General features: G+C 40.2%; 1 protein-coding gene across 1 annotated transcript in view; it reads right to left on the bottom strand.

Annotated features, from left to right (window-relative positions):
* Positions 1–26110, bottom strand: part of ST18 (ST18 C2H2C-type zinc finger transcription factor) — an 825897-nt gene that overhangs the window by 661225 nt on the left and 138562 nt on the right. The window contains exon 4 of the mRNA XM_044060418.1: positions 14815–14949. Coding sequence (XP_043916353.1) covers positions 14815–14949 — 135 coding nt within the window. The remainder of the gene's footprint in view (positions 1–14814; positions 14950–26110) is intronic.

Raw genomic sequence — 26110 nt, 5'->3', positions numbered from 1 at the left:
ACTGAGGCGAGGTAGCAGGCGCCTGAGAGTAGGTCATCGGTTTCTTGGGTGTGGTTTGTACCCTGGGCCTAAGAAACTCGGTCATTTTAGAAAGAACGGTAGTCGTGAAAGAAGACATCAGTTTGTGTCGAGATTTGGTAGTATGAAGGATTTCCTCGGAAGCCAGTGCCTGCTCAGCGGCTCTGGACCAATCAAAGATAGAGACGACTGCAGGATCCTTAGTCAAAGAAGAGTGTTGCAGCATACCAGACTCTGAAAGGGTCTTGGTAGCGGCCTGCAAATCAACAGAAGCGGGCATCAGGGGCTGCGAAAGTGCCTCACTGAGTACCGGAGAACTGACAATGAGCTTAACGCAAGCATCGTTGGTAGGTTTGGATCTGTGTGGTCTGTCTCTGTCTTTATCTTTATGTTTTTTTTGAAAGATCTGCTGTCAGATGGCTTACCGAAGCCATATCAGAATTCGAGAACTGTAAGTGAAAATATCTAGCTACAATAAGGGCCTGATGACAGACAGCTCTGGCGTTGAACAAAGCACAGAAGGGACAACGGGGGATGTCGTGGTCTGGCCCTAAGCAAGTGACGCAGTAAGAGTGGAAGTCTTGGTGTGGTATTTGCTTTCCACTGGCGAGACAATTATTAACTTTTTCTGACATCGGTTAGTACAAGAAAAAAGGATACCCAATGGGGTACTTAGTTTTAGAAGACTTCAACTTCAATTCGGTAGACAAAAACTCAGGTAGCGGCCGACCGGCACTCGTGCGAACTGCTTCTGCTTCGGGCTCCATGGCAAGAAAGATTGATGCAATGGCATCGGCTGTCTTACTTTATACTACTGATGACATGACATCAGTCCTCAAGTGACAGCAACTAACGCAGAAATACTAAGTCTCTGGTATTCGGGCCGGCCGAGGGCTACCCTGGCAGGGATAACCCAAATGTGATGACTGCAACAGTGAAACATGAAGGACATCAAACATTTCTTAAGCACCACTTAATGCTTCTCATGTGTAGCCTGGCAAAAACAATCTTTAAGTACCACTGAACTTGTCTCCTGTGTAGCCTGGCAAGAGGAGTCAAGAGAATGACTGATTCCATGAACCTTATAATTCTGAGAAACTCTCTGGGTGAAGACTGATACTGATTTAAAAAACTCAGTAAAAGTTCCAAATATAGGTCCATGTTCTCCTGAGGAAGGTATGCCTGGTGCATGGACATATGCAGATGGCATCCTAGAAACACAATTCTATGACAAGGGATAAAGGAGAATTTTTGAATACTAATCTGGGAACCTAGATATACAAGGAGCTTTTTTTCCCATATAAAAGACTTCTGATACTTGGAGAAAGACTATGCAAAGATAAGCAAGCAGTTTAAATAAGGAAAAATGTAAATACTGTGAGTCTGCAATACACATTCACAGGAGTTAGACACTTTGTAAACATCATTGGAGCAGTGGATAACCAAAGGGTAATGTAGAGAACTGACAATGCAATCCAGCCACAGTAAGCCTTAGAAAACATATGAAATCTGTGACAATAGGAATGTGATAAGCATCTTTCAAAACTTCCAGCTACTAAAAAAAAAACTTAGGTTCATTGGTTCATAGGTAGGTACTAGGCTATCGGCCCAAGGGCCTACGTAAGCCTAGCCAACAAGGTTCCCTGGCTTACGCCACCCAAGAAAGTTATTTTCCTGTGCCACTGTCGAGCAGGGACACAGAAGTGATCCCCCGGGTGTATTTCCAATTTCCCATCCACTCATCAAGATTTTTCTTGAAGAGTGCTAATGAAGAACTTTGCTTGACATAGATGGGTAGCCTGTTCCAGAGTATGGGAAGTCTCTGGGACAGGAATCTATCCCTCCAGCATGTCCTGTTTATTGTGGTGACAAGGTTTAGGTCTCTAGAGCGTGTAGCTCGGAGAGATTGGGATTTCTTTAGGTGTAGCATGTCCAACAGCTCTGGGTTTGACATAGCTTTATATGTTAGGCAGAGATCACCTCGGAGTAAGTGATATGCTATGGAGTAAATCTGGAGTTTTTTGAGACGGTCAGTGTAGGGCATTTGTTTGAGGCCAGTAATCCTCTTTGTGAGGTACTTCTCTGGCCTTTCCAGCTGCTGCAGATGTCTTGTGAGGTACATTCCAAAAGGGGCTTTGTACTCTATAATGGGTCTAATGAGTGTCGAGTAGAGGAGAACAATGACCTCTTTTTTCCTGGATGAGAAACCTTTTATGATGAGATGTGCCACGTAGAAGGACTTCCTGACTACTGTGGCGATGTGACTATCAAAGGAGAGACTACTGTCCACCTGGGTCCCAAGGTCTCTTATCACACATTTGGTGTTAAGTAGATTGCTGCCTATGTGGTAGTTCATGGGTACAGAGTTTTTACCAAAGGGGATGACACTGCAATTTTTGGCACTGAGCTTGAGGCCATGGCTTCGACACCAGGCATCTGTCTCAGCGAGGCCCTTCTGTAGGATGTCCACATCATTTGGGGACTTGACTATGGCTCCTAGTTTGCAGTCATCTGCTAACTTCATTAGCCAGAAGCCGTCTGTGTTAGCTTGTACTTCAGAGAAGTAGATACCAAACAGGAGAGGTCCAGGATGGAACCCTGTGGTACTCCACTTGTCACTGCTTTGAGGTCAGATTTGGAGTCTGCAACTTTTACAGTATGGGTTCTGTCAGTGAGCCAGTTGGCAACCCATCTTGTGACGTAGGGATTTATACCTAGTTTAGTGAGTTTAGCTATAATTTCAGAATGGGGGATGATGTCGAAATCCTTGGCGAGGTCAAGATAGGCTGTGTGAACCATCTTACCCTCATCTATGGCTTTGGTGACTGCCTTAAAGAAGTCGATCACGTTCATGACGCATGATCTGCCTTTCACAAACCCGAACTGGGTGGGATCCAGAGTTTGCAGGTTACCAATGTCTTTGTTAATGAGTTCCATGATGACATGTTCCATGGACTTGCAGACCAGGCTCGTTAGGCTAATAGGTCGACAGTTCCCAGGATCAGTGGTGGCTCCCCCTTTGTGGAGTGGGATAACTGTTGCTGTGTGCCATTCAGTGGGCACAAAGCCTGATGTGAGGCTATTATTGAACATGGTGCTTAAGTGGGGAGTGGGGAGTACTCTGATGATGCCCTGATGTTGATGGGTGAAAGCGCTTAGTACCTTGTCGTTGTATGTACTTGAATGTTTAATAAATCAGTTTTAACGTTTCACTGTGTGGCCTTTCAGTTTAAGTGGGGAGCCAGTTTGTTCTGAAGTTTGTGTAAAACGCAACCTGGAATGTTGTCCGGTCCCATGGATGCTGTGTTTTTGGCTTTAGAGAGTGCAGCTTTTACCTGTGTAGTTGTGATTGCAGGGACTCTACATTCTTCCTGTATAGATATGAGCCCTTTAGGGGGTGGGGGGTAAAGTTATCACTGAACCTATCTGCCAGGATGTTGGCAATATCAGTTGGTTCTGTAATTTTCGTGCCATTGTGCTTTAACTCAGAGCAGATCTGGGTGTTGCCATAGAGATTCTTGACATAGCTATAGAATGCTTTGTGGTTGTCCTTAGAATTAGTGGCAATTTTGTTTTCGTAGCTAGCTTAGAGGATGAATGAGAAGTAACAGAGTTTGTAAGGTCAATATTTTGACGCAGGAACTTTCACTAACAGGTTTAGAAAGGAGAGGTCAAGAGCTGGTCTCCAACAGGGATACATCTTTGCCATCTGAAAAATTCATGAATAACATTATTTTCCCCACAGATCTGAGGGAACTGATTCTATGACCTCCATAGAAAATATGGACAGATGAATATAGGAAACAGGTAAGTCTGACATGGAGGATGACGTGGAATTCCTTCAAAAGAAGAAAGATTTATACCACTGTCATTTGTTACCCTCCTGAGCAACTCTTAGAACCCATTTGTCTGGAATAATCTGCTGCAAAAGGGGGACGTGCAGAACCAAGCTCTGGGACAGATAGAAGGAAGTGGCAAGGAGAGATGGGGAGGGAAAAGAATGCTGCAATAGTCGTCCTCTTTTAGTGGACTGTCCCTTTTCTGGTAGATTCCCTCCTTTTTCTTACACCCTTCCTGCCACTTCTTCGTATATGTCTGCTTGGCAGAAGCTTGCTGGTACTGCTTGTTTTGATTCTTATAAAAGGTAGCAGAGGTTTTAGATGATTTAGAGAAGGAGAGCTGAAAAATCTCAGTAACCCCCTGAATTAATTTGCATCTTTCATCAAACTGTATGAGCACCTGAGTGGCAGAAGGACCAAACAAGACCTCCTTATTCATAGGAAAATTTACCATTTCAGATTTAACATCTTTAGAAAACTTTTGACTACTTACGTAACATATTCAGAAATATTATTAACAGAAATATAAGGAGGAATAATTAGAGCAAATTTTCTGATCATGATGGAATTTGGACTGCGATATGAGCTAATATGAATGTGATTAAACAAGGGAAAAGAATAAAGAGATTGAATGGACTAAATGTAGAAGTTAAAAGATCAGACAGGCAGAGACAAAAATGCTGCGACAGGTTCATAAAACTACAAGGTTAATGTATAGAAGCTGTACAGAATGGTGAATAGTATACAAAGAAAAGTATAACGAATTACATATAGAAATAGAAAGAAAGTACATAAAAGATAAAAATGAGAAATACATATCGATTGTCAATAAAAAAAATGATGGGCAGAAATAATAAGAATTATGTAAAGAGGAAATAAAAAGACTGAAAGGATTATTAAGGAGATAGCAATATTTACTTCAGGGAGCTAAAGAAGAATTTTCTCCATTCTTACCAAAAATTTGAAAAAGGCAGAACATGTTGTTATAAGGGGTATTAACGCAGTAAGGCAAGATAATTAAAAACTGGAAGAACTAGAACAAGTAAATTAGATACAAAACAAACAGGTATGAAGAAAATAGGATGAGTAAGAAAACTGCATAGAAGATAGACATAATTACAGAGAATAAGAATAAAGCATTGAGGAAAGGGTGATTATTTACTTTAGGACACACCAACTTAGCTCGTGCAGGTGTGGGCAGTGCCAGCTTAACTGACATTCTGATGGGGTTATCAGTTAAGTATAGCGGTTGGGATGTTTTGTAAATGTTTTCTGGGAACAGTAAAATGTTTAAGAAAGTTTAAGTAAAAAATTGAAACTCTAATATCAGGCATTACTGACATAATGAGAGCAAAATAATACACTCATCCAGCAAGAGGGTTGCCGCACCCCTGTTATACACAATTTTATGTTCATCTACTTTGTGGTCCTATGGTGTGGGGGATGTGGGGTGCAAAGCCCCCAATGGACTTAAGCTATCTTTTTAATCTTTCGTCTTATTAAGAACAATGTATAAACATAAAATAATTACAATAAATTATAACTGCAATGCTCACTTCAAACCAGGACTTGCTACTGCACATTCTGCTGGGTCCTCATTTAAACAATTGTCAAGGAAAATGATTTTCATAGAAGAACTAGAGTGCATCTTAAAGAAATAAGGGGAGAAATCAACTGTAGGACTAGATGGTTGCACTATAAATTTTATAAAAATATGGGATGACAGCAAAAATAAATTTTGATCACAGTATTAAACAAATGGAAACAAAGTGGGTGGAGATGAGAAAAATATATGAAGAAGTTATAAAGTTGATATGGAAGAAAGGAAACAAAGAAAATTTGAATAATTGGAGGTTAATTACGTCAATGAATATTGACTATAAAATCATCATGAGAATTAAGCAGGCAAGACTGGAAAAAGTATTAGTCACAGTGAAGGCAAATTAAACAACCATAATCAACGGACTGGTATATAATTCTATAGAGGCATACATTTGAGTGAGAATTATGGGGGTGGGATGTAGAAAAGGCATTCAAAAATATAGTACACAAGCAGATATGGAATATACTGGAAGTATATGCAGTACATAAGGAGATAATTTACTTTACAACGTCAGCGTATGAAAACAGTTCTGCATGTATTATAACAAATAGATGGTGAAAGAGAAAATCAGAGTTAAAAAAAAAAAAAGATCCAAACACACAGCAACATGAAATATCCAAAAAATACACTCAGGAGTCAGTCACTGGAAACAAACTCCACCTTTTAATGGTGCTTCTGGTACCACGGTAAACAGCCTTCAAGGAATTCCAGTGACTCCCACCTGAGTTTATTTTTTGGATAAAAAAAAGTCAGAAAAGGATGTTCTGTAGGCAGTATTTTATTTGCCCTGGTAATGAATGAGGCACGGAATAATACAAATGAATAACTGGGAGGTGTGTGAGATATATATATATATATATATATATATATATATATATATATATATATATATATATATATATATATATATATATATATATATATATATATATATATGCAAAGAATCAAGATAAATCCACAAATCCCTTGCAGCAGTCGACAATGTGCATAAATCGTGATAACAAAGCTCTTGAATGCGTACTTTGACGTATACAAACATATATTTATTAGTGACAAGAAAACGTAAGCGCTTTCACGGAATCAACCGCTTTATCAGACGTAACACTACTGAATAATTCTTCTTCCCAGATATACAAAAAATTCAAATGTTAATTGTCATCCAATTAATTAATTAATCAATTAAACCATTTGTTATTAAAGTGCTGGTGCTTTAAAAATATTTCCTTTTATTTTATTTTATTAATATTACAGCGCAAGTAGAAGGAAATGATGAAACACTTTGTCATATTTTAAAGCACCAGCACTTTAATAACAAATGGTTTAATTGATTAATTAATTAATTGGATGACAGTTAACATTTGAATTTTTTGTATATCTGGGAAGAAGAATTATTCAGTAGTGTTACGTCTGATGAAGCGGTTGATTCCGTGAAAGCGCTTACGTTTTCTTGTCACTAATAAATATATGTTTTCATACGTCAAAGTACGAATTCAAGAGCTTTTTTATCACGATTTGTGCACATTGTCGACTGCTGCAAGGGATTTGTGGATTTATCTTGATTCTTTGCATATTTTTGGGTCCTTTCGAGTGTTTCTGAATTTTATATATATATATATATATATATATATATATATATATATATATATATATATATATATATATATATATATATATATATATATATATATATATATATACATATATATATATACATATATATATATATACATATATATATATATATACATACATATATACACACATACACACACACACATACACTATATATGTATACATATATATATATATATATATATATATATATATATATATATATGGGTCTACTTCAAATTTACGAAAACCCACTTACCCGAAGACCAAACTGTAGAGACGAGATGCCCAAAACCTGATTTTAATGAACAACCATACTGCCAAACCATTTCTCAGTGTAAGTATCCATCTGGCCAACAGAGACAAATTTGCCCTTTTCCCCACTGTAGTGTGATCTCGGATTTGGTATATTTACCCAGGGTGGGTTGGAGATAATCCAGTGTGTTCCTTCGTCAAATATTGGTTGCCTGGATACTCAGCCTGAGAAAAGTTTCGGCAATATGGTCGTTTGTTAAAATCAGGTTTCAGACATCTCATCTTGGCAATTTCGTTTTTGGATAAGTGGTCTTTCGTTAATTTGAACTAGACCCATATGTATATAAATTTTTATAATAGTGAAGTGGATATGTCATTAGTAATGTCTTAAGCAGATGATGTAGTGATTACGGCAAAAACATATGATGGTTAGAAAATAACCCTCTCAACTTTCTTCCCCTACTGTGCCACTCCCACTTTACCCCTCCTCTTTCCACTCAACTGGTCAATATGTAGGTACTCTAACATGTTCTAATATCACAGTTAAATCAGTGCCTAAGATTGTTTACTGCACTGCCTTCTAGCTATCTATGTAACTGTAACTATATGTCTGTATTTTTATGTATTTGGCTTTTAGCTATCTATCTATGTAACTGTAATTAGCTTTCTCTCTTTTATTGTAATCTTCAACATGTTTAATGTCATGTGGAGCTTTTCTCCCCGGGCCTCCACTGATAATGTGCTCACCTAGGCCCAGTGGACCTTCCCGGTAAACAAATGCAATAAATAAATAAAAATAAATAAATAAGTGGAAGTATAACTAGCCTATACTGGCTTGACAATCGAGAAAAAGGAAAAGATTTGGAGAAGATGTAAAAAAATAGTAGGAATTAATTTTAATAAAAAAGAATTTGAAATCTTTGGTATTGTGTTTAGAAATTATAAGAGAATAAAAGAACAACTCTAGAACTTACTAGAAGACATATGAAGAGTAAGCAAAATATGAGTTATATTTAGACCTAGTTTTAGAAAAGAGGTTTTCCCTAAATCCAATAATACTAGGACAATTTAGTTATCTAGGGTTTCTGCCAATGTTTCCAACAGAGTTGTTGCTAGAAACTGTATTTAGAATTATATGAGGATCAAAGCTGAACCCCATAAAGACAGGAATCCTTAATAATAAGGCAGGGAAAGGAGATTTAAATGTAATAAATCCAGTGGTATTTTATTATTTTATAATCAAAATATACGCATTGGATGCTGAAATTGATAAATATGACAGAGAAAAGATTACTGCACAGTTTCTGAAAGCAAAATATAAGGAATTTTCTGAAAAAGGGATAAGTTCTAAAAGGCACATAAATAAAGTGGAAGGTGAAGTAATAGAATGGAGAAGGAAGTTGCAACTGTGGAAAGCAAGCATGGAAGTAATCAAACTAAAAAAAAAGAGCCTGGATTTGGAAAATTATGTTAGAATATTATTACAGTGACCTGTGGATAGAACTAAAACTGGAGTTAAAACATGCTATTAGAAAAAGAAAGAAAATATTTAGTAATTGTTATAAAGAACAAGATTTTATTTGACATTTATTGTTAAAAATATCACTTAAAGGTTAATGGTACATATAACAATGAATAAAATAACACTTGCAAAATATAATGTGAATGAAACAAAAGAAAATGTTCATTAGAATGTTCTAGGGTAGTAAAAGTTGTGGAACGTGTATTACCGGATGAAGGAATTAAAGGACACAAATAATGGAAATATAATTTATGGATATCATAGAGGTTGTAATGAAACTGGACAAAAAAGATAAACCGTATATGATAATTATTGTCATATTTGGCAAGCAAGGACAAGAGAGTTATTATCTAATACACCATGAGTTACACTAGAAATTGTAAGCAGAAAGAGTGGGGAGATTAGATGGAAACATAGTTTTTTTTTATAATACAACATATTTATTTGCTTTAATGTTTTTGTAAAATGTGGATTCTTCTCTTATTTTGCTGGTTTTTGATTGGAGGTGGTTTACTAAATAACTACTACTTTTTGATAAGTGCTGTGGGGTCTTTTACACTGACCTGAGCTACCACCAGTTCATGCAGATGGGATGAAAATCTGAAGGACAGCACACACATGCTGCACTGCAATGTCAGTAATGGAAAATTAATCCAATCACCTGGGGTAAGAACAGAATTCATAACCTTCAGATTTTTCAGCACCAAAGGTAAGTGTGCTACCTATCGAACCTTTGACACTAACAAGATAAAAGAGTTGGTGGTCACTGGTGATTAAAACAGATATGGTGGTAAGGTTTAAAAGAAAACTATAGTATTGGTGTTGTGTCAGCTGCATGATGACTAACTCTGGATAAGACCTGTAATGTTTTAAATAATGTGGTGTACTGAAAAAGGGATTTGACACACACACTAATTCAAGACAGCATATGTGACTTTTAATTTCTGTTTCCCCTCACAACTTCAGCCAATGGTTCCACTACTGCCATCCAATTGGCCCATTTTTGTATAGTGCCTGATACTGTATTTTTTTATTTTATCACCTTTGTACAGCATTTGTCTTATGTTTTGTTTTTACCAAATAAACTCAACTGGTTCGTTCATTCCAAGGCAGAACAGAAGCAGGGAATTACCAGGCCATTTGAGACATCTAAGGCCCCTTCATTCCAGCCTGGCAATCATGACTGTTGCTCCTAGACACTTGAAACAACTGGAGAGGCTGCAAAAGTACCTCACAAAGAGGATCCTAGGCCTTAAACACTTGTCTGATATGGACAGACTCAAAAAACTTCAACTATTCTCTGTCTCATACCGCCTACTTAGAGGCGATATCTGCTTGACATACAAAGCCATGTCTGATCCAGCTCTGGTAGAAATGCTACATCTAAAGAAATCTCAATCCCTCCACACCACACGCTCCAGTGACCTCAACCTCATTACCACAATCAACAGAATGTGCTGGAGGGACAGAAGACTGTCCTTGCTATGGAACAGACTTCCCATACATGTCAAACAGAGCACCTCACTGGCCCACTTCAAGAAAAACCTAGATGAGTGGATGGGAAATAGAAAATTCACCCCAGGGATCACTCCTGTGGCTCTACTCAACAAAGGCACTGGGAATTAAGGTCAGGTGGCACGATGTCAGAGTAATCCTATGGGCTAGGTTTGTAAAGGTTCCAGGGCCATTAGCTTAGTACACACCTATGAACCTATGAACCTCCTGATAACAGTGGATGGTAGAGAGTGGACCAGCTTGCTGGTTGTAGGGACTGGCATATCTGCTCTTCTTGAAAGTGCTCCTCCTTCCTTGGCAGTTCTCCCAAGCTTCATCAACTCAAACCAATTTCCCACTAAGCTCCAATTACAAAAAGAGTTCAGCCCTCCCCATGATCTATCCATAGAAACCAATTTACCCTCAGCTCCCATTACATCATGGGTTCAGCAAGTTCAAAATCCAATAGGAAATATATATGGCTTCCATTAGGTGTCACCCTTGTGGTGAGCCAGAAAGTACAGTCACATAGGCAAGCTAACCATAACAGTAAATATTCGAATGATCACTGGTGTAGTAGCCTAAGTGTTATAGGTTATATCCCATTATATCTTGCTAAGCATATTACATCTGATCAGCTTCTAACGTTTCAGGGAACCTTCCACGCACCCAAACTGTTATTAAAGCTCAAGCTAAGCTGATCTGGCTAAAACACTGCTTTGGGTGCCAAGCTCTTCAAAGCTTTCATGCCCACTGAGAGAGGGAAGCTAACCCCTGAAAAGGCATTGTTAGGAGCACCAAAAACAAATGTTCACACCCTAGCATCAGAAAATACACCAAAAATCAAGGAGGTTGGAGAGAAGAGGTGGCTACTGCACCAGTGATCATTCAAACATCTATTGTTATGGTAAGTTTACTTATACAAGTATACAATGTTCATCATATTGATCACTGCTGCAGTAGTCTAATTTATATGGGACATTACTATATCTAAGAATAACTGGAAGAATGGAAGGGGAAGGGTCTAGGAGACCCTGGAGAATGGTCCTAGCAAAGCCTGTCCTAGACCTGAAGAAAGAATATACTTTGTAATGCTCTGTAAAAGTTTGAACAGTGGATGAAGTTGCTACATCTAGAATGCTTCTAGAGTCCAACCCTTTCCAAAAAGCCACAGATGAAGCCAAGGCCCTGGTAAAGTGAGCCTTGACCCTGCCTGGAATCATTCTGTTGCGGTAAAAGTAACAAAAATAATACCCTGAGACAACCATTTGGATATAGACTGCTTTGACACAGGTCATTCCTTTTTCTTACCTTAGCCGAAAAGAGTGTTGACAAGGGCAAAGAGAAACATCTAAAAACAAGTTTTATTACAATGGTAACTGATCCCTTTCATTCCAACAGTTGCAGAACTTCATAAGAGTAGACCGTTTACCTGATGCATCAGTTATTTAAAAAGCACATGACCCACTCAAAATAAAATAAATTAATTAGTTTAAATGAATCAATTAAATCTTAAAGGTGACATCCATGATGCTGAAACATATACAAATCCATTAAAAATTACAAATGAACTTATAAATAATTATCAAATGTATTAAAAATCACAAAAATGAAATAAATAAATATACACAATCTAATCACAAGTCCATAGATCTAAATTTAAGCACACCACTGATGGAAATAATGCCATTTAAACCATGAAAACCACTAGAATTAAGTTTAAGCTGCCAATACATTTAAGAAAACTCGAGCATGTTGTTGGCATCACCCCTAGGGCTGTGTTGTATGAAGTCCACTATAAAAAACACAAACTTCTTAAAACTTTGCAACCTAAATTGTGCTTGTATAAAGCATTAGTGTATTTTTGTCTTTTTTGATATCATAATAGTGTTCTCAGATTCTATCCTTTAATTTTCAAATCGTTTTCCTTATGTAATAAACAGGACAAGAAGTACACAGTGCTATACCATAGAAGAATCATAGTTCCCTTTGCAAGGACAAGACAGGGTCCTGACAAATCCTTCAACAATGATGTATGGTCCTTCATGAATGTGGTGGCATTGCTTACAGTGACCATATCTGGTCATTTTCTTACGCTTGCCTGAGGGGGTAGTCTGTCCAATTTCCAAAAGATTTTTGATGTTCCGACCTCTACTAGAAACTATCCATGGAAAGTCCCCTAACTTGGCCTTCATTTCACCAGTAAAAATTAAGTTCCAATTATCTTGGAAATATATGCCTGTGACTCTCACAAACACACAAAGACTTTCCAATCACAGAACAGTGTCAAAGGGATTCCACAAGTCCTAGTTCTAATATTAGAGTGGGACTATAACAGTAGGAGGAAGACCTGACAGGGTTGATTCTTTGATTAGAAGGAAAAAAATACTGGCAGTAAAAGGAAAGGAAAAAAAATATGGCATTCTGGTATTTCATGGCTCAGTTAACACAGTCTGTCACCTACTACAATACCCTTATTTCAACCAAGCTCCTGGAATTCCTACTTAAAACATAAACAAGTCTAATGTTTCTCACAGGTATAACCATCACTAGAACCTTTCAGAAGATGAATACGAACCTAGGAATACCATGTCACTTACACATACTTCAGAGTGGCATGGTATTATAAGGAGAGGGCAAAATGCAAGTAGAGGATTTTTAAACTACTTACTCAATAGAAATCAGCACTATCAAAACCCCCATACACTGTAACTGGTTTGGTAAGTGCTTTCAACATTTCATTATAATACACATCAGTCTTTTAACTCTGTGTTTCACACAGTTACAAAAGAGAATACAGCCCTTGTTCACCACCGCCTAAGATTTGTATTACTTCACTTTTTATTTCAGTATTTTGATAAACATCTTGTGAAAACTACTTCAGATACTTAGAAATCATGTAATAACATGTGAGTACTGTAGTTTGTTTACTATCTTTAATGACTCAATCACTACAATTATGTTTGGCAAAGATATCTTTATTTGCCATGCCTGGTTTTAAGTGATTCTGTCCACCTGATTCAAATAAAAGCATATAAACCACTGCACTGCAAAAGAAAGTTTGGCATCATTATCATGCTTACTGAGAATACTAGCACTTGTAGTGCAAAAACAGATATCTAACTAGGTTAGCTTTATACAGTCAAGGATTTGGCTCTAACTACTCCCTACATGACCCTGATTTGACTAGGGGTCTTCTTGCTGGAGAAGCTCAAAAGGAGGGATGGCAGTGAGCAATCACCCATCTGAGGGTGGTGTAGTTGAAGTCTTGAAAGAAGCCTTACATACAGGGGTGGGCCCAGGGTTGCAGCATCTCTAGCTCATTAGGGACTTTGGTGAGGGTCAGGCTACCAAGAACCATAAATATTAAAGGTGGTTGGCTATGTGGCCTAATGGATAAGGCAGTTGACTTTGAATCAGAAGACTAGAAGTTTTTGACTGACCATGGTCATTCAAAAGAACAACAGGAGTTTTAGTCTGGCAGTTAGCTCATGGGATTAAGACTATGAGTTATTAATAAGCTACTTCCTGTGGTACATAGTTTGAATCCCCCAGCCTTCATTTGCCTACTGTGTTTCCTTCAGCAAGTGACTTAGCCAGACATTGATTTGGGACAACTGGGAATTTGGGGGAGGGTCCTCAATTGTCTACTGGTCTACATGTCTAGTAAATACCTATGAACCTAATATGCATTTTAGCTGAATTTGAGGTTGTGTGGAATACTGAAATAAAATAGTTAATTTCTGTCAATACACAGTGTTGTTAGTGGCATTCAAAAAAAAGTGCTTAACCCCTATGATGACAGTCACGATCCCTGGCTTTTACCTCCCTCTCAAAGTTTCCTTGGAACCAAGAGATGAGAGGAATTGTGTCAATAGCAGACAAGGGTATGATGTTTGTTGGGGGGGGGGGGCAACACATACAGCAAAAAAAATAGTTATATAACAATATAAACAGAATATATTATGATACTGCCCATTACCACACCTGTTAGATAAAATATCCTATCCAGTGAGTACCAATAATTTTTTTTTTCACAGAAGCAATAGTAATAGTTTATAGGTACCATACAACTCTTCGTTGAAAGTAAAGCTTTTCCGTACATGAAAGTTTTCCAGTGGTTCTTGTTCAAGTACAAAACATGTAAGCTGTGGGGTATCAAAACAAGAATTTATAACACTTTTTTACACAATTTTAGTTCACATCTACAGCTGTAGAATAATACATTTGTTTTACAGAGCCTTCCAGAATATCAACAATGTCTTTCATTGCTTCATTTTAAACTAATAGTGTACAAATATGTGCTAAGTATAAATAAAATAAAATGATGCATATTTTAAGGCTGGACCTTCTTTAGCCATTGCTTGCAAGTCCAATCTGCAAGTTTCAGTAAAAACCCTGACCAGTTTTTCCTTAACAAATTTGGTACTACATTTGTAGTTAGCTGTGTTATATGCAAACAAGACACTCACTCTCAGGAGGCACTCTGATTTTATGTGGGCAACCAGAAAGACTGCGGTGGTGTGGATACAGTCCTGTCACGTGACCTACGCCATCACAACCTGGAGTTGGACATTTGATCTCTCTTCTTTCAGACCTGGGTGATTCTATAAAGAAAAAAAAAATTAAAAAGATAAAAACAGTACAACACAGGAGTGAAAATACTTAATATTAATAAAGGTTCTAGGTCAGTGCTTCAATGTAGGTGTACCACCATTTTAGATACATAAATTGGGAATTTCTTAGAAAATGTAAGCTTCTGTTGAAAGTCCACATCCTCAGCTATTGCAAAGGAAATATTTTCACACACAGTTATTAAGATCTACTGCTGACATATTTTAGTTTCTATTGATGTATCTCATTCTGATCTTTTTTTGGGTATAGTATCACCATTTCTTTCCATACTTGGAAGAGAGCTAGATTTTTTTCTACTAAAATACCAGGACACTTACCATTTTTGTTTGGATTTTTCTTTTGCTTTTTTGCAAACACAACTATCAAAAAAAAAAAAAAAAGAAGTTATGTACTCACCACTACGTTCCATGTTTGTTGTCCATCATCTCACCTTCATTCTTGATGGTTGGGTTCGGAACTTAGTATCGGTTCCAACTCGGCCTAATACTAAAGCTTGAAAGCTTCCACTGGCTCGAGGCTATACCCTATCCCACAATGTATAGGGAATAATACCCAGAGCTTGTTTGCAGATTATGGGAAAAAAAAATCTTTCCTGGCAGCTGTTTATGATGAGAATTGTATGCATAGGATACAGTATCAGTAAGCCATTTTGATAAGGTAATTTTCAAAACTGGTGACCCTTTTTTGTTCTCTGAGACGGAAACAAAAAGCTGATCAGATTTTCTAAAGTCCATGGTCCTATGCAAGTAGAAGCATAACTGCCTATGGACATCCAATTGATGCAGTTTATATTCTGCCTTGTTGTCATAATTTTGAAAAAAGACGGGCAGGTCAATGGATTGATTTAAATTGGATTCAGAGCATACTTTAGGTAGGAATGAGGGATTTGTTCTGAGCGCGACTCTGTCTTTATGAAAGACTAGATATGGAGGGCGAATGGATAGAGCTTGAAGCTCTGAAACCCTCCTAGCTGAGGTAATGGCAGTTAAAAAGATTGTTTTGCAGGTTAGAAACTTTAATTCACAAGAAGAGGGAGAATAAGAGGAGTGAGTATTAAATTTAGGTCCCATGGAGGTGGTGGTTCCCTTATTTGGGGCCTGAGTAGGAAGGTACCTCTAAGGAAGGCTTTGCACAGTCTGTGGGACATTATCTTAGAATCCATGTCTCCAACGTGATAATTCGATATGGCTGCTAATTGTACATGTATGGTGGCTGCTGCAGCACCTTGACTGAAGATCTGTGCAAGAAATCCAGAATTTTCCTTACAGGGGCTGTAAAGGAATCTATGCGGTTCTTGGAAGCCCAACATGAAAACCTTTTCCATTTGTTAGTATACAGTTTTCATCTTATGAGATGATACCAGGATGTGACGCACATCAGGGGCTATGTCTGTTGAGCCTGGCTAAGACTGGAAGTGGAGCACCCAAGCTGTCAGCTTGAGGGTTTGGAGAGAAGGATGGAGGTTTCCTGACTGATGAGTCAGAAGATCTGGAACCAGGTCCAGAATCCACAGCTCCACCTGGAGATAAAGCCATAGGAAGGGGAACAAGATTTGACGAGGACAGTATGGAGTGATGAGAATCAACCTGCATCTCATCAGTTTGGCTTTCTGTAGAACTTTGGGGGTTAGAGGGAACGGGGGAAAGGCATAAAGAAGTCCCGGGGGCCAATTGTGAACAAATGAATCCCTTGGTGACTCCCTTGAAGGGGGGATTAGGGCAAGATAGCTGCTGCATTTGGTGTTTACGGACATGGCAAAGAGGTCATAGCAAGGCTGGCCCCATTTGTGAAAAATTTGATTTGCAATTTCTTGTTTCAGGGAGCACTCATGAGGCATCAGATTTGCTCTGCTTAATTTGTCAACTATAACGGTGGATATCCCTGGAATGTGTGTTGCCATCAGAAAATGTTGAGAAGATATTGCCCATTGCCATAGTCTCTGAGCCTCTCGACAAAGGGGGTAGGATCTGGTTCCACCTTGTTTGTTGATGTACCACACCACAGACATATTGTCCATCTGTATCGCAACTGTACCTGTTGGAAGAGAGTTGTGGAATGCCTGCAATGCCAGAAGCACCACTCTCATCTCTAAAACACTGATGTGGAAGTGGTATTCGTGTTCCTGCCAAGTCCCTTGGACAGTCTGTCCCAGATAATGCCCCCCCCCCCCTATCTGGGAGGTGTCCATGGTCACTGTAGCTACAGGTTGGGGAAAAACAAATGGCCTGCCTAGTGTTACCTGAGTGGACTAAAGCCACCATCTTAGGTCCTTCTTGCAGGAGTCTGTAATGAGGATCTTGTGAGACATGGGTAACTCCTGCATTGACCACTGAGCAAAGAGAAGCCACTGGAGCACTCTTATGTGTAGGGGCCTGAATGGAACCAATGTTATCGTTGCTGCCATTGAAACCAGAACTTTGAGAACAAATTTTGCCTGTGCTTTGCTTTTCTGGAGCAATACAGATACTTGGTGGCACACCATTTTTACTCTTTCGTGAGGCAGTTTGGCTATCATGTCTTGTGTGGTTAAATCTGCTCCTATGAAGGTAATATGCTGTGTAGACAACAAGGCAGATTTTTTGAAATTTATAGTAATGTCTAGATTTGAGCATAAATTAATGGTTGTGTCCCTTGCCTTGATCAGTAGATGCTCGGTGGTGGCAGTCAGGAGCCAGACGTCTAAGTATGGAAACATCCAGAATCCTAGACACCTCAGGTGAGCTGTCACTACTGCCATGCATTTGGTGAACACTCTAGGGGCTGTAGTGAGACCAAAGGCCACAGCTCGGAATTGGTAATGACTGGCTCCCAGCCAGAAGCGTACATATCTCCTGGATCGCCTGTCCATCTTTATGTGGTAGTACGCATCCTGAAGATCTATTGAGCACATCCAATTGTCTTGCCCTAGAAACGGGAGTAGAGACTGCAGTGTCACCATCTGGAACTTTGATTTCTTTACCGACTTGTTTAGTGTGCTGAGATCCAATATTGGTCTCCAGTCTTCTGTCTTTTTTGGAAATAAAAGAACCTTTAGTAAGTTCCTGATCCGATTTGGTCTGCGGGGGACTTCCTGGATGACCCTTTTTTCTAGCAACCTTTGTATCTCTAGGGTTGCTTGATCCCTTTGACTGGGTGGAATGTCTGGGGCTGATTTTAATTGCAGGGGTGGGGTGGCGAAAGGTATGTTGTATCCCCTGGATAATATTGACTGTACTCAACTGTCTTGAGAGATGTTTAGCCAGGCTCTTGGGTACAGTGAAATTCTTCCCCCAACTGCCTCCAGAGTTGGACAGATGGGCCTCCTTTCAGGAGCACTGAAAAGGCCGACCAGAGAACGTATCTCTGTCTCCCTTGATCAGCGGACCCCTCCGCTGTGAGACTGGTGTCTTCCATTATTGTTTCCCCCTCTGCCCCTGGGGAAAAATTTACCACGTGCATCTGACGAAACTCTTTGGGACTTTTGGAACCACATCTTCCCACCCTTCTGGCCTTTGGGCTAAGGCCTGGAAGGGATGGAAAAAATGTACTCCCATGGCAGACAGAATTTTGCCTTCTTCCTCGCACCTGGTGAGAGTCTCTTTAACTTTTGGCCTGAACAAAGAAGAGCCATCAAAAGGGGCATTTACAAAGGAAGACTTAAAGGGCTCTGCAAACTCACACAGGTGCATCCAGGAATGCCTCCTCAGAGCTATTCCTGTGCCTGCTGCCCTGCTTGCTCCATCGGCTGCATAAGAGATGAGCCGCATGGAGGAGTTAACTGCAGAGCTTAAGGTAGCAAGCTGAGAGGTACCTTGCACGGTATCTCCTAGCTCATTCAGGAGATCCCTTTGGAGTCTCGTAAAGTGGGTTAAATAGTTCAGGGACTGGAGAGTAAAGGCCACTGACAAAAACATATGCTTCCCATACCTGTCCATCATTCGAGATTCCTTATTTGGTGGCTGGACAGATGAAGACATCTCAGCTAACTCCTTTTTGGTGGCCGCCGCCACCACCATAGCACCCACCAGGACATCTTTAGATAGGAACTCCTTGTCTCCAGGGGCAGTGATGAATTTGTTGGTGCTCCTTGGAACAGGTTCCACTGGTTCTGGAGAGCCCCACGCCTTTCGACTAACTACAGCAAGGGGCAGAGACACCCAAGAGGTGGAGGGTCGAGATCCGAATGCCTCCAAGTATATGGACTCATCCTCAGAAGGGATAAGGGTGTTCCAGCCACCTCTCTGTTTCAGGATCTCTAAGATGTCTGAAAAGGAGACATCCTCAGAGGGCGACCTTGAGGACCCTTCTGAATCATCTAAGTCTGTATCAGATGTGACAGACTCTTCCGGGGAATCTAGATGTTTCCTCTTACAAGTTTTCTTCTGAGGGACTTCTGCAGAGGGATCCTCTGGAGAGGTTTCAGAAGAGACATATTCACCCAATGGGGGATCCTGGGGCATTGATTCTCTACACCTGGGGGGAGGGATGGTGAGGAGGCAGACACTGGCACTCCAGGGGAAGAGTGCTTGGATGCGAGGGTGGAGCCATCAGGGGGGACAGCACGCTCCTCATAACCTTGAAGGCATCATGATCTGGGCCTGAGGGAGCCCCCAGCTCCGAAGAATGGGGAGACTTCCCCCACACCAAGGAGGTGGGCTCCAAGGCCGATGTAGGCGCTGTGCTCACCTCCGCCAAAGCCCAGAGGAGCAGACTCGGGTCTGACAAAACTCCGACCCGACTCTCCTTCCCGGACCCGACGGGGGAACATTGGCTCCCAGACCCCTCAACAGAAGATGGCACCAAAGAGGTCGGAGCAGAGGTCAGGACCAAAAACCCAGGGCCGAGTCTCGGACCTGACGGTTCCACCACAAAAACATCAGATCACTTCGGCTCTGAAACCACGTGGGTCGAGGAGGAATGACAGAAGGGGCAGAAGTAGCGGATGATTCCACATCCTTCTGGGGTGGACTCGAGAGGATCTTAGCTAGTGCTGAAGTCCAAAGCAACCTCCTCAACACCTGCTCCACATTGTCATCCGAAAGACTCCAGGATGATCGAGAGGATGGCGCCTAAGATTTAGAGCTACCAGCCACAAACTGCAGAATAGGTGACTGTAGCACCGAGGACACTGTCTCCAGGCCTGGAGACCGGCTCTGTGTATGAATTCCTGTCAATTCCGACAAAACAGGTGAAACAGATGGATCAGTAGTTTCGGGCCCGAAAGCCTTCCGGTGCGAAGTCGAATCCTTGGGAGGTTTCTTCACTGGCTGAGAAGCTGGAGCCAAGAAAGAAGCCCACTTTGAAGACTTATCAGATTTTGGTGACTGAGACAATTTTGAAGAGGTCTAGTTCCCTTCAAGAGTCTCTGCAAAATGAAGAGGTCCCTTCAACATACGTTTGTTACGACGAACCTGCAAAACCCTGGAACTGAAACCATGACAAATACAGAATGAGTCCTGAAGGTGTTTTGCTCCTAGACAATAAACACAACTGGTATGAACATCTGTTAAGGAGATTTTTAAGTACAAGAATCACATTTCATGAAGCCAGACTGCATCATTTCTCTGCCTTCATTGGACATAGTAATAACAAGGCAACACACAACAATATGGCCAAGAAGGAAAAACAGAGATGCCAACAACAACAAAAAATAACTCTATAAAGAAGACTTCTACAATCTAAGAAAGATTATATATATTACATATATATATATATATATATATATGTATATATATATATATATGTATATATATATATATATGTGTGTATATATATATATATATATATATATATATATATATATATATATATATATATATATATACATATATATATATATATATATTTAACACTAAGAGGGTAGAAGGAGGGGCTAGAGGAGAGTATCTAAATTAAATAACAGTTCCCTCTAGCCAGAGGAAGCCTCTCTAACCGAAACCATGAAAGCTCAGGGGAAAAAATTCCTCAAACTTAAACGGACTATATACAGACAAAAAACGACCCTCTAACTTAAACGGGTACATCAGATAGAGAAAGGAGGGCACAGGGATGTAGGCCTGTGAAAACAACTGCCAACAAACACAAGAGCAAACAACAGCAAAAACTCTAGTGGTTTACGGTAGTGAAACCCTAGGACACAAACTAACTATCTAACAATATAATTAGGAAAGAACAATTTTAGGAAAATATTTTAGACACAGAAAAAGTCACTTAGCCTGAGCCTAGTGCGAAGCATCCAATCTGTTTAGCGGCAAACGAGATCTGGGTATTATTCCCTATGCATTGTGGGATATGGTATAGCCTCAAGCCAGTGGAAGCTTTCGAGCTTTAGTATTAGGCTGAGTCGGAACCGATACTCGGTTCTGAACCCAACCAGCAAGAATGAAGGTGAGATAGGACAACATAACATGGATAGTTTTATCTAAACAGAAATAGCTGGTAACTCTCACATGGTATATACATAAAATATCTGGTAAAGACGTGTTTCAGGAAGTAACTCTGATTTAAACCCTTTGAGTGCTGTGACAAGATCCAGTTACCCTGCAACCTGGAAAGGAATAAACTGGAACCAGAGAATGACTAAATGACTGACTTATTCCCACATTCTCTAAAAATGAACTCGTGATCTTGATGTAAGCAGTGCAGTGTACAAAATACTTTGCAGCCATGTAGACATTCCACCACTCATAAGAAAGTATAGTTGTGTAAGTAAGCTTACTGCAACAGTAGATGTGCAAATGATCACTGCTGCAGTAGCCTTAAGCTACATGGATTACAACCTAATAAGGATATAACAGCCAGTAAGGGCATTTTCCACATGCCCAAACCATTAAAAAACTTGAGCAGAGCTGAAGAAAAATAGTGGTTTAGTTACCAGGCCATTCAGAGGTTTCCTGCCAACTGTGAGAGGGAAGCTAGTGCCCTGAAAAAGGTCAGTTCTAGGAAACTAAAAATCAAAGTCCTCACCCTGGCTCTGAAAACATACAAAAAAAAAGGGATATGGATGGAAGGTGGATGAATGGAGAGGCTACTGCAGCAGGGATCATTCAAACATGTACATACATAACTGTACTGTGTTCATTATCTGATCTCTGCCACAGCAGGCAAAATACACTCCAACTCAACCCTCAATTCACAAAGAAAATATAATGGCGCCAGTAGCTGCCACAGTATCCTTAGCTATACGGATAGACTACCATAGCTTATAATGACTAGGAGTAGAAAGGATAAAGGTTCAAGAGCCATTGGAGAATGGTGTTAGCAAAGCCTGCTCTAGACTAGGAGAAGGTGAACAATTTTCAGTGCTGTGTAAAGGTAGATATTGAGGACCAAATTGCTGCTTTTAGAATACTTTGATATTCAGATAGAGTGAGCCTTGACTCTGTCTGGAATTACCTTATTGTGGTGGGTTGACCCATGTTCATACTATCACAAGCAATAAACAATTGACCAGAGTTTCAGAAAGTTTTAGTTCTATAAAGATAATATCTGAGTTGTCTGCTGACTTCCAGAGCATGGAAGATCCTCTCTCCTTCATTTTCAGGTTCTGAAAATACACAGGGAGAAAGATAGCATGGATCAAAATAAACATGGATACCACTTTAGGCATAATGGAAAATGAGATATGACTAACCCACCATAAGAAACTGCAACTCAGACACTCTTATTGCAGAAGTCGGAGCAATCAGCAAAACTGTTTTCCATGTTAAGAACCTCAGATCAGCCTGATGAGCTAGTTCAAATGGAGCAAGATTTAATCTTTCTAAAACAAAGTTAAGAACCCAAGGAGAAGCCACCTGTTTTACAGAAGGCTTAGGTTCACAGGTTCATAGCTGTGTACTAGGCTAATGGCCCTGGAGCCTTTACAAGTCTAGCCCATAGGATTACCCTGGCATCATGCCACCCGACCTTAGTTTCTAGTGCTTCTGTCGAGTAGAGCCACTGGAATGATCCCCAGGGTGAATTTTCTATTTCCCATCTACTCATCAAGATTTCTCTTGAAGAAGGCCAGTGAGGTGCTCTGTTTTACATGTATGGGAAGTCTGTTCCACAGCATGGGCAGTCTCTCGGTTATGAACCTGTCCCTCCAGCATGTTTTGTTGATTGTGGTAATGAGGTTGAGGTTTATGGAGCATGTAGTGCGGAGGGATTGGGATTTCTTTAGATATAGCATTTCTAACAGAGATGGGTCAGACATGGCTTTATAAGTCAAGCAGAGATCACCTCTAAGTAGGTGATATGAGACAGAGAATAGCTGAAGTTTTTTAAGTTTGCCCATATAGGACAAGTGTTTAAGGTCTAGGATCCTCTTTGTGAGGTACTTTGCGGCCTCTCCAGTTGTTGCAGGCGTCTAGTGAGCTAAATGACAAATGCGGCATTGTACTCGATGATTGGCCTAATAAGGGAAGAGTAGAGGGCGACAATGACCTCTTTCTTCCTAGAAGCAAAACCCTTAGTAATGAGATGTGCCACATAGAAGGACTTTCTGACCACAGTGGCAGTGTGGTGGTCAAAAGAGAGGTTGCTGTCAACCTGTGTTCCCAGATCTCTTATAATGCCGTCTGTGTTCAGTGGACTACCATCGATGTGGTAGTTCATGGGAACTGTTTTTTCCCCAAAGGGGATGACGACACATTTTTTGGCATTGAGCTTATGGCCATGGTTCTGACACCAGTCGTTGGTCTCAGTGAGGCCCTTCTGTAGGATGTCAACATCACTTGGGGAGTTAATAATGGCACCCAACCTGCAATCGTCTGTGAACGTTGTCGGCCAGACAAGTTGACCAAGTTGAGCAGGCATGATTTACCCTTCACAAAACCAAACTGTGTAGGATCCAGAGTTTGGAGATTCCCTATATCCTTGTTTATTAAGGCCATGATGATGCGTTCCATAGCTTTGCATATCAGACTTGTCAGGCTAATGGGGAGATAGTTTACATGATCTGCAGTCGCTCCTCCTTTGTGGAGAGGGATGACTATAGCAGTGCGCCATTCGGTAGGGACAGAGCCTGAGGTGAGGCTGTAATTGAATAGGGCACACAGGTGAGGTGCCAGTTCACTCTGTAGTTCATGTAGAACACAGCTAGAGATATTGTCAGGTCCCATAGAGGCTGTATTCTTGGCCTTGGACAGTGCTGTTTTAATTTGTGCAGCAGTAATACTGGGTGCCTGGCAATCTACTGGTATTGTGATTGGTCCTTTGGAGGGGGAGAGAGGGGAAAAGTTGTCAATGAATCTGTCGGCCAGTATATTGGCAATTTCTGTTGGCTCGGTATAGGAGGTAACATTGTGCAGTAGCTCAGAGCAAATCTGAGTATTGTCATGGAGGTTCTGTACATAACTATAGAAGGCCTTGTAGTTGTCTTTACTATATGCTGCAATTCTGTTTTCATAGCTAGCTTTAGAGGATTTGATGAGGGATCTCAACTTTTTTGTTGAGGCTGATAAAGGAGTTTTTCCATTCTTGGGACTTCACCTTATTCTGCATCAGTTTGCTCCTTTTGTTGTACAGTTTGTTTATGGCAGGGGGCCACCAGATTGGCTTCCTTTTTTTGGAGGAGAGCATCTTGGTTCTATTGGGTATGGCAAGATCCATGCATTTGTGTATGTGTTTGCATAGTGCATTGGTGTATGACTTGGCGGTCATAACTATTCTCCATTTGCATGGGTGCCATGAGGTTAGCCACCTCTGTTCTTAGGAGCCCAAAGTTAGCTTTGGAGAAGTTTTTTATGGTGGTTTGCAGGGTGGGTGAGTGGGAGTTATGTAGATTTCCAAGGTGATTACTTTGTAGTCGGATCTAACCAGGGAGGAATTGACTATTGGTGTAGAGCAACAGTCGCCCATGTTAGTAATGACCAGGTCAAGGATGTTGCTACCTCTAGTGGGGGTAAGAACAAGCTGGTCCAGGGCATTGGAATTAATGAATTCCAGGAAACGTTGGGCAAGTGTATTGGTACATGAGTAGTTTTCCCAGTTAATGGAGGGGTAGTTGAAGTCGCCCGGTATAAGTGTGTTAGGTTGGACCCTAATATTCTCCAGGGTGTTTAGGAATGTGGAGTGAGTGTCTTGGGACATGGTGGGGGACCTATAACAGGCTACAACCTGAATCGCTTAATATGTATTACCCCTTTCAAAGACATGTTGACAATGCAATGCATTGAAAGGGGAGGAGCAATGAGCAGGCATACTGAAATGGCTGAAAATGAACCTTGACGGAGGAGTAAGAAAGGACAGTGGATAATAACTCAAACAAATATCATAGAACTACAGAAATATTTGCCTTAATATGGTCCTAATTCCTGTATTGACACCAGCTAGAAAATATTTTCCATTTCCTAATATCTGATTTCCTTGTAGAATGTTTTCTTATCTCCCTTAATACCTGCTGCACATCCTCAGAAAATAAGTCCGTAAAAGGTATTATGACTGTATTAGGTCCACAATGAAGACAGCATACTGATCTTTGCAAAGGACCAGGGCCAGAATGGACTCAGCACATTGATCTTTGGAAAGTCTTTCAGAATCTTCAGAATGGATATTAGAGGAAAGGGTGGAAAAGAATACAGCAACATCAATGTCTAAGGAAAACAGAATGCATCTATTTTCCAAGTCTTCTTGCAAAGAGTCCTAAAACGGAATTTTGTCTAGTGATTGTTATGAATTGAGCCAAACAGATTTAGCTGAGGTATTCTCAATAGCTGTATCAATTCCGGGAAGACCCCTTGATTCAGTTACCATTCATGAAGGTCTCTCCTGGTACAGCTCAGTCTGTTTTCCATAAAACTTTGCTCTGATGGGATATAATATGCCTGTAGACCGAGATTGTGCTGAAAATCTACATTCCAGGTTACAATGGCCAGACTACACAGAGGGTAAGAGCTGGTTCATCTCTGTTTGTTTATGTACCACATTACTGTGATGTTCCCATAGATGATGGAAAGAGTTGAGAGTATTTATTACTGCCAACATCTCTTTTACATTTATTTATTTTGGTATTTCTATTTTGTTCCAAAGACCCTGGACTTTTACTCCCATAGACACTGCTATCTAAGCAAAGTCTGAGGCATCTGCAGGTACAGTCTGGGCTGGAACTGGAAAGGAAAATGAGAGACCTGGATTATGATAAAAATGGTCCCTCCACCAAAGAAATTCCCT

Source organism: Protopterus annectens, chromosome 2.part0 (genome assembly GCF_019279795.1).
Source record: "Protopterus annectens isolate FY-2018-M chromosome 2.part0, PAN1.0, whole genome shotgun sequence".
NCBI classification, from domain to species: Eukaryota; Metazoa; Chordata; order Ceratodontiformes; family Protopteridae; genus Protopterus; species Protopterus annectens.
This window is presented reverse-complemented; position numbering and strand designations above follow the sequence as displayed.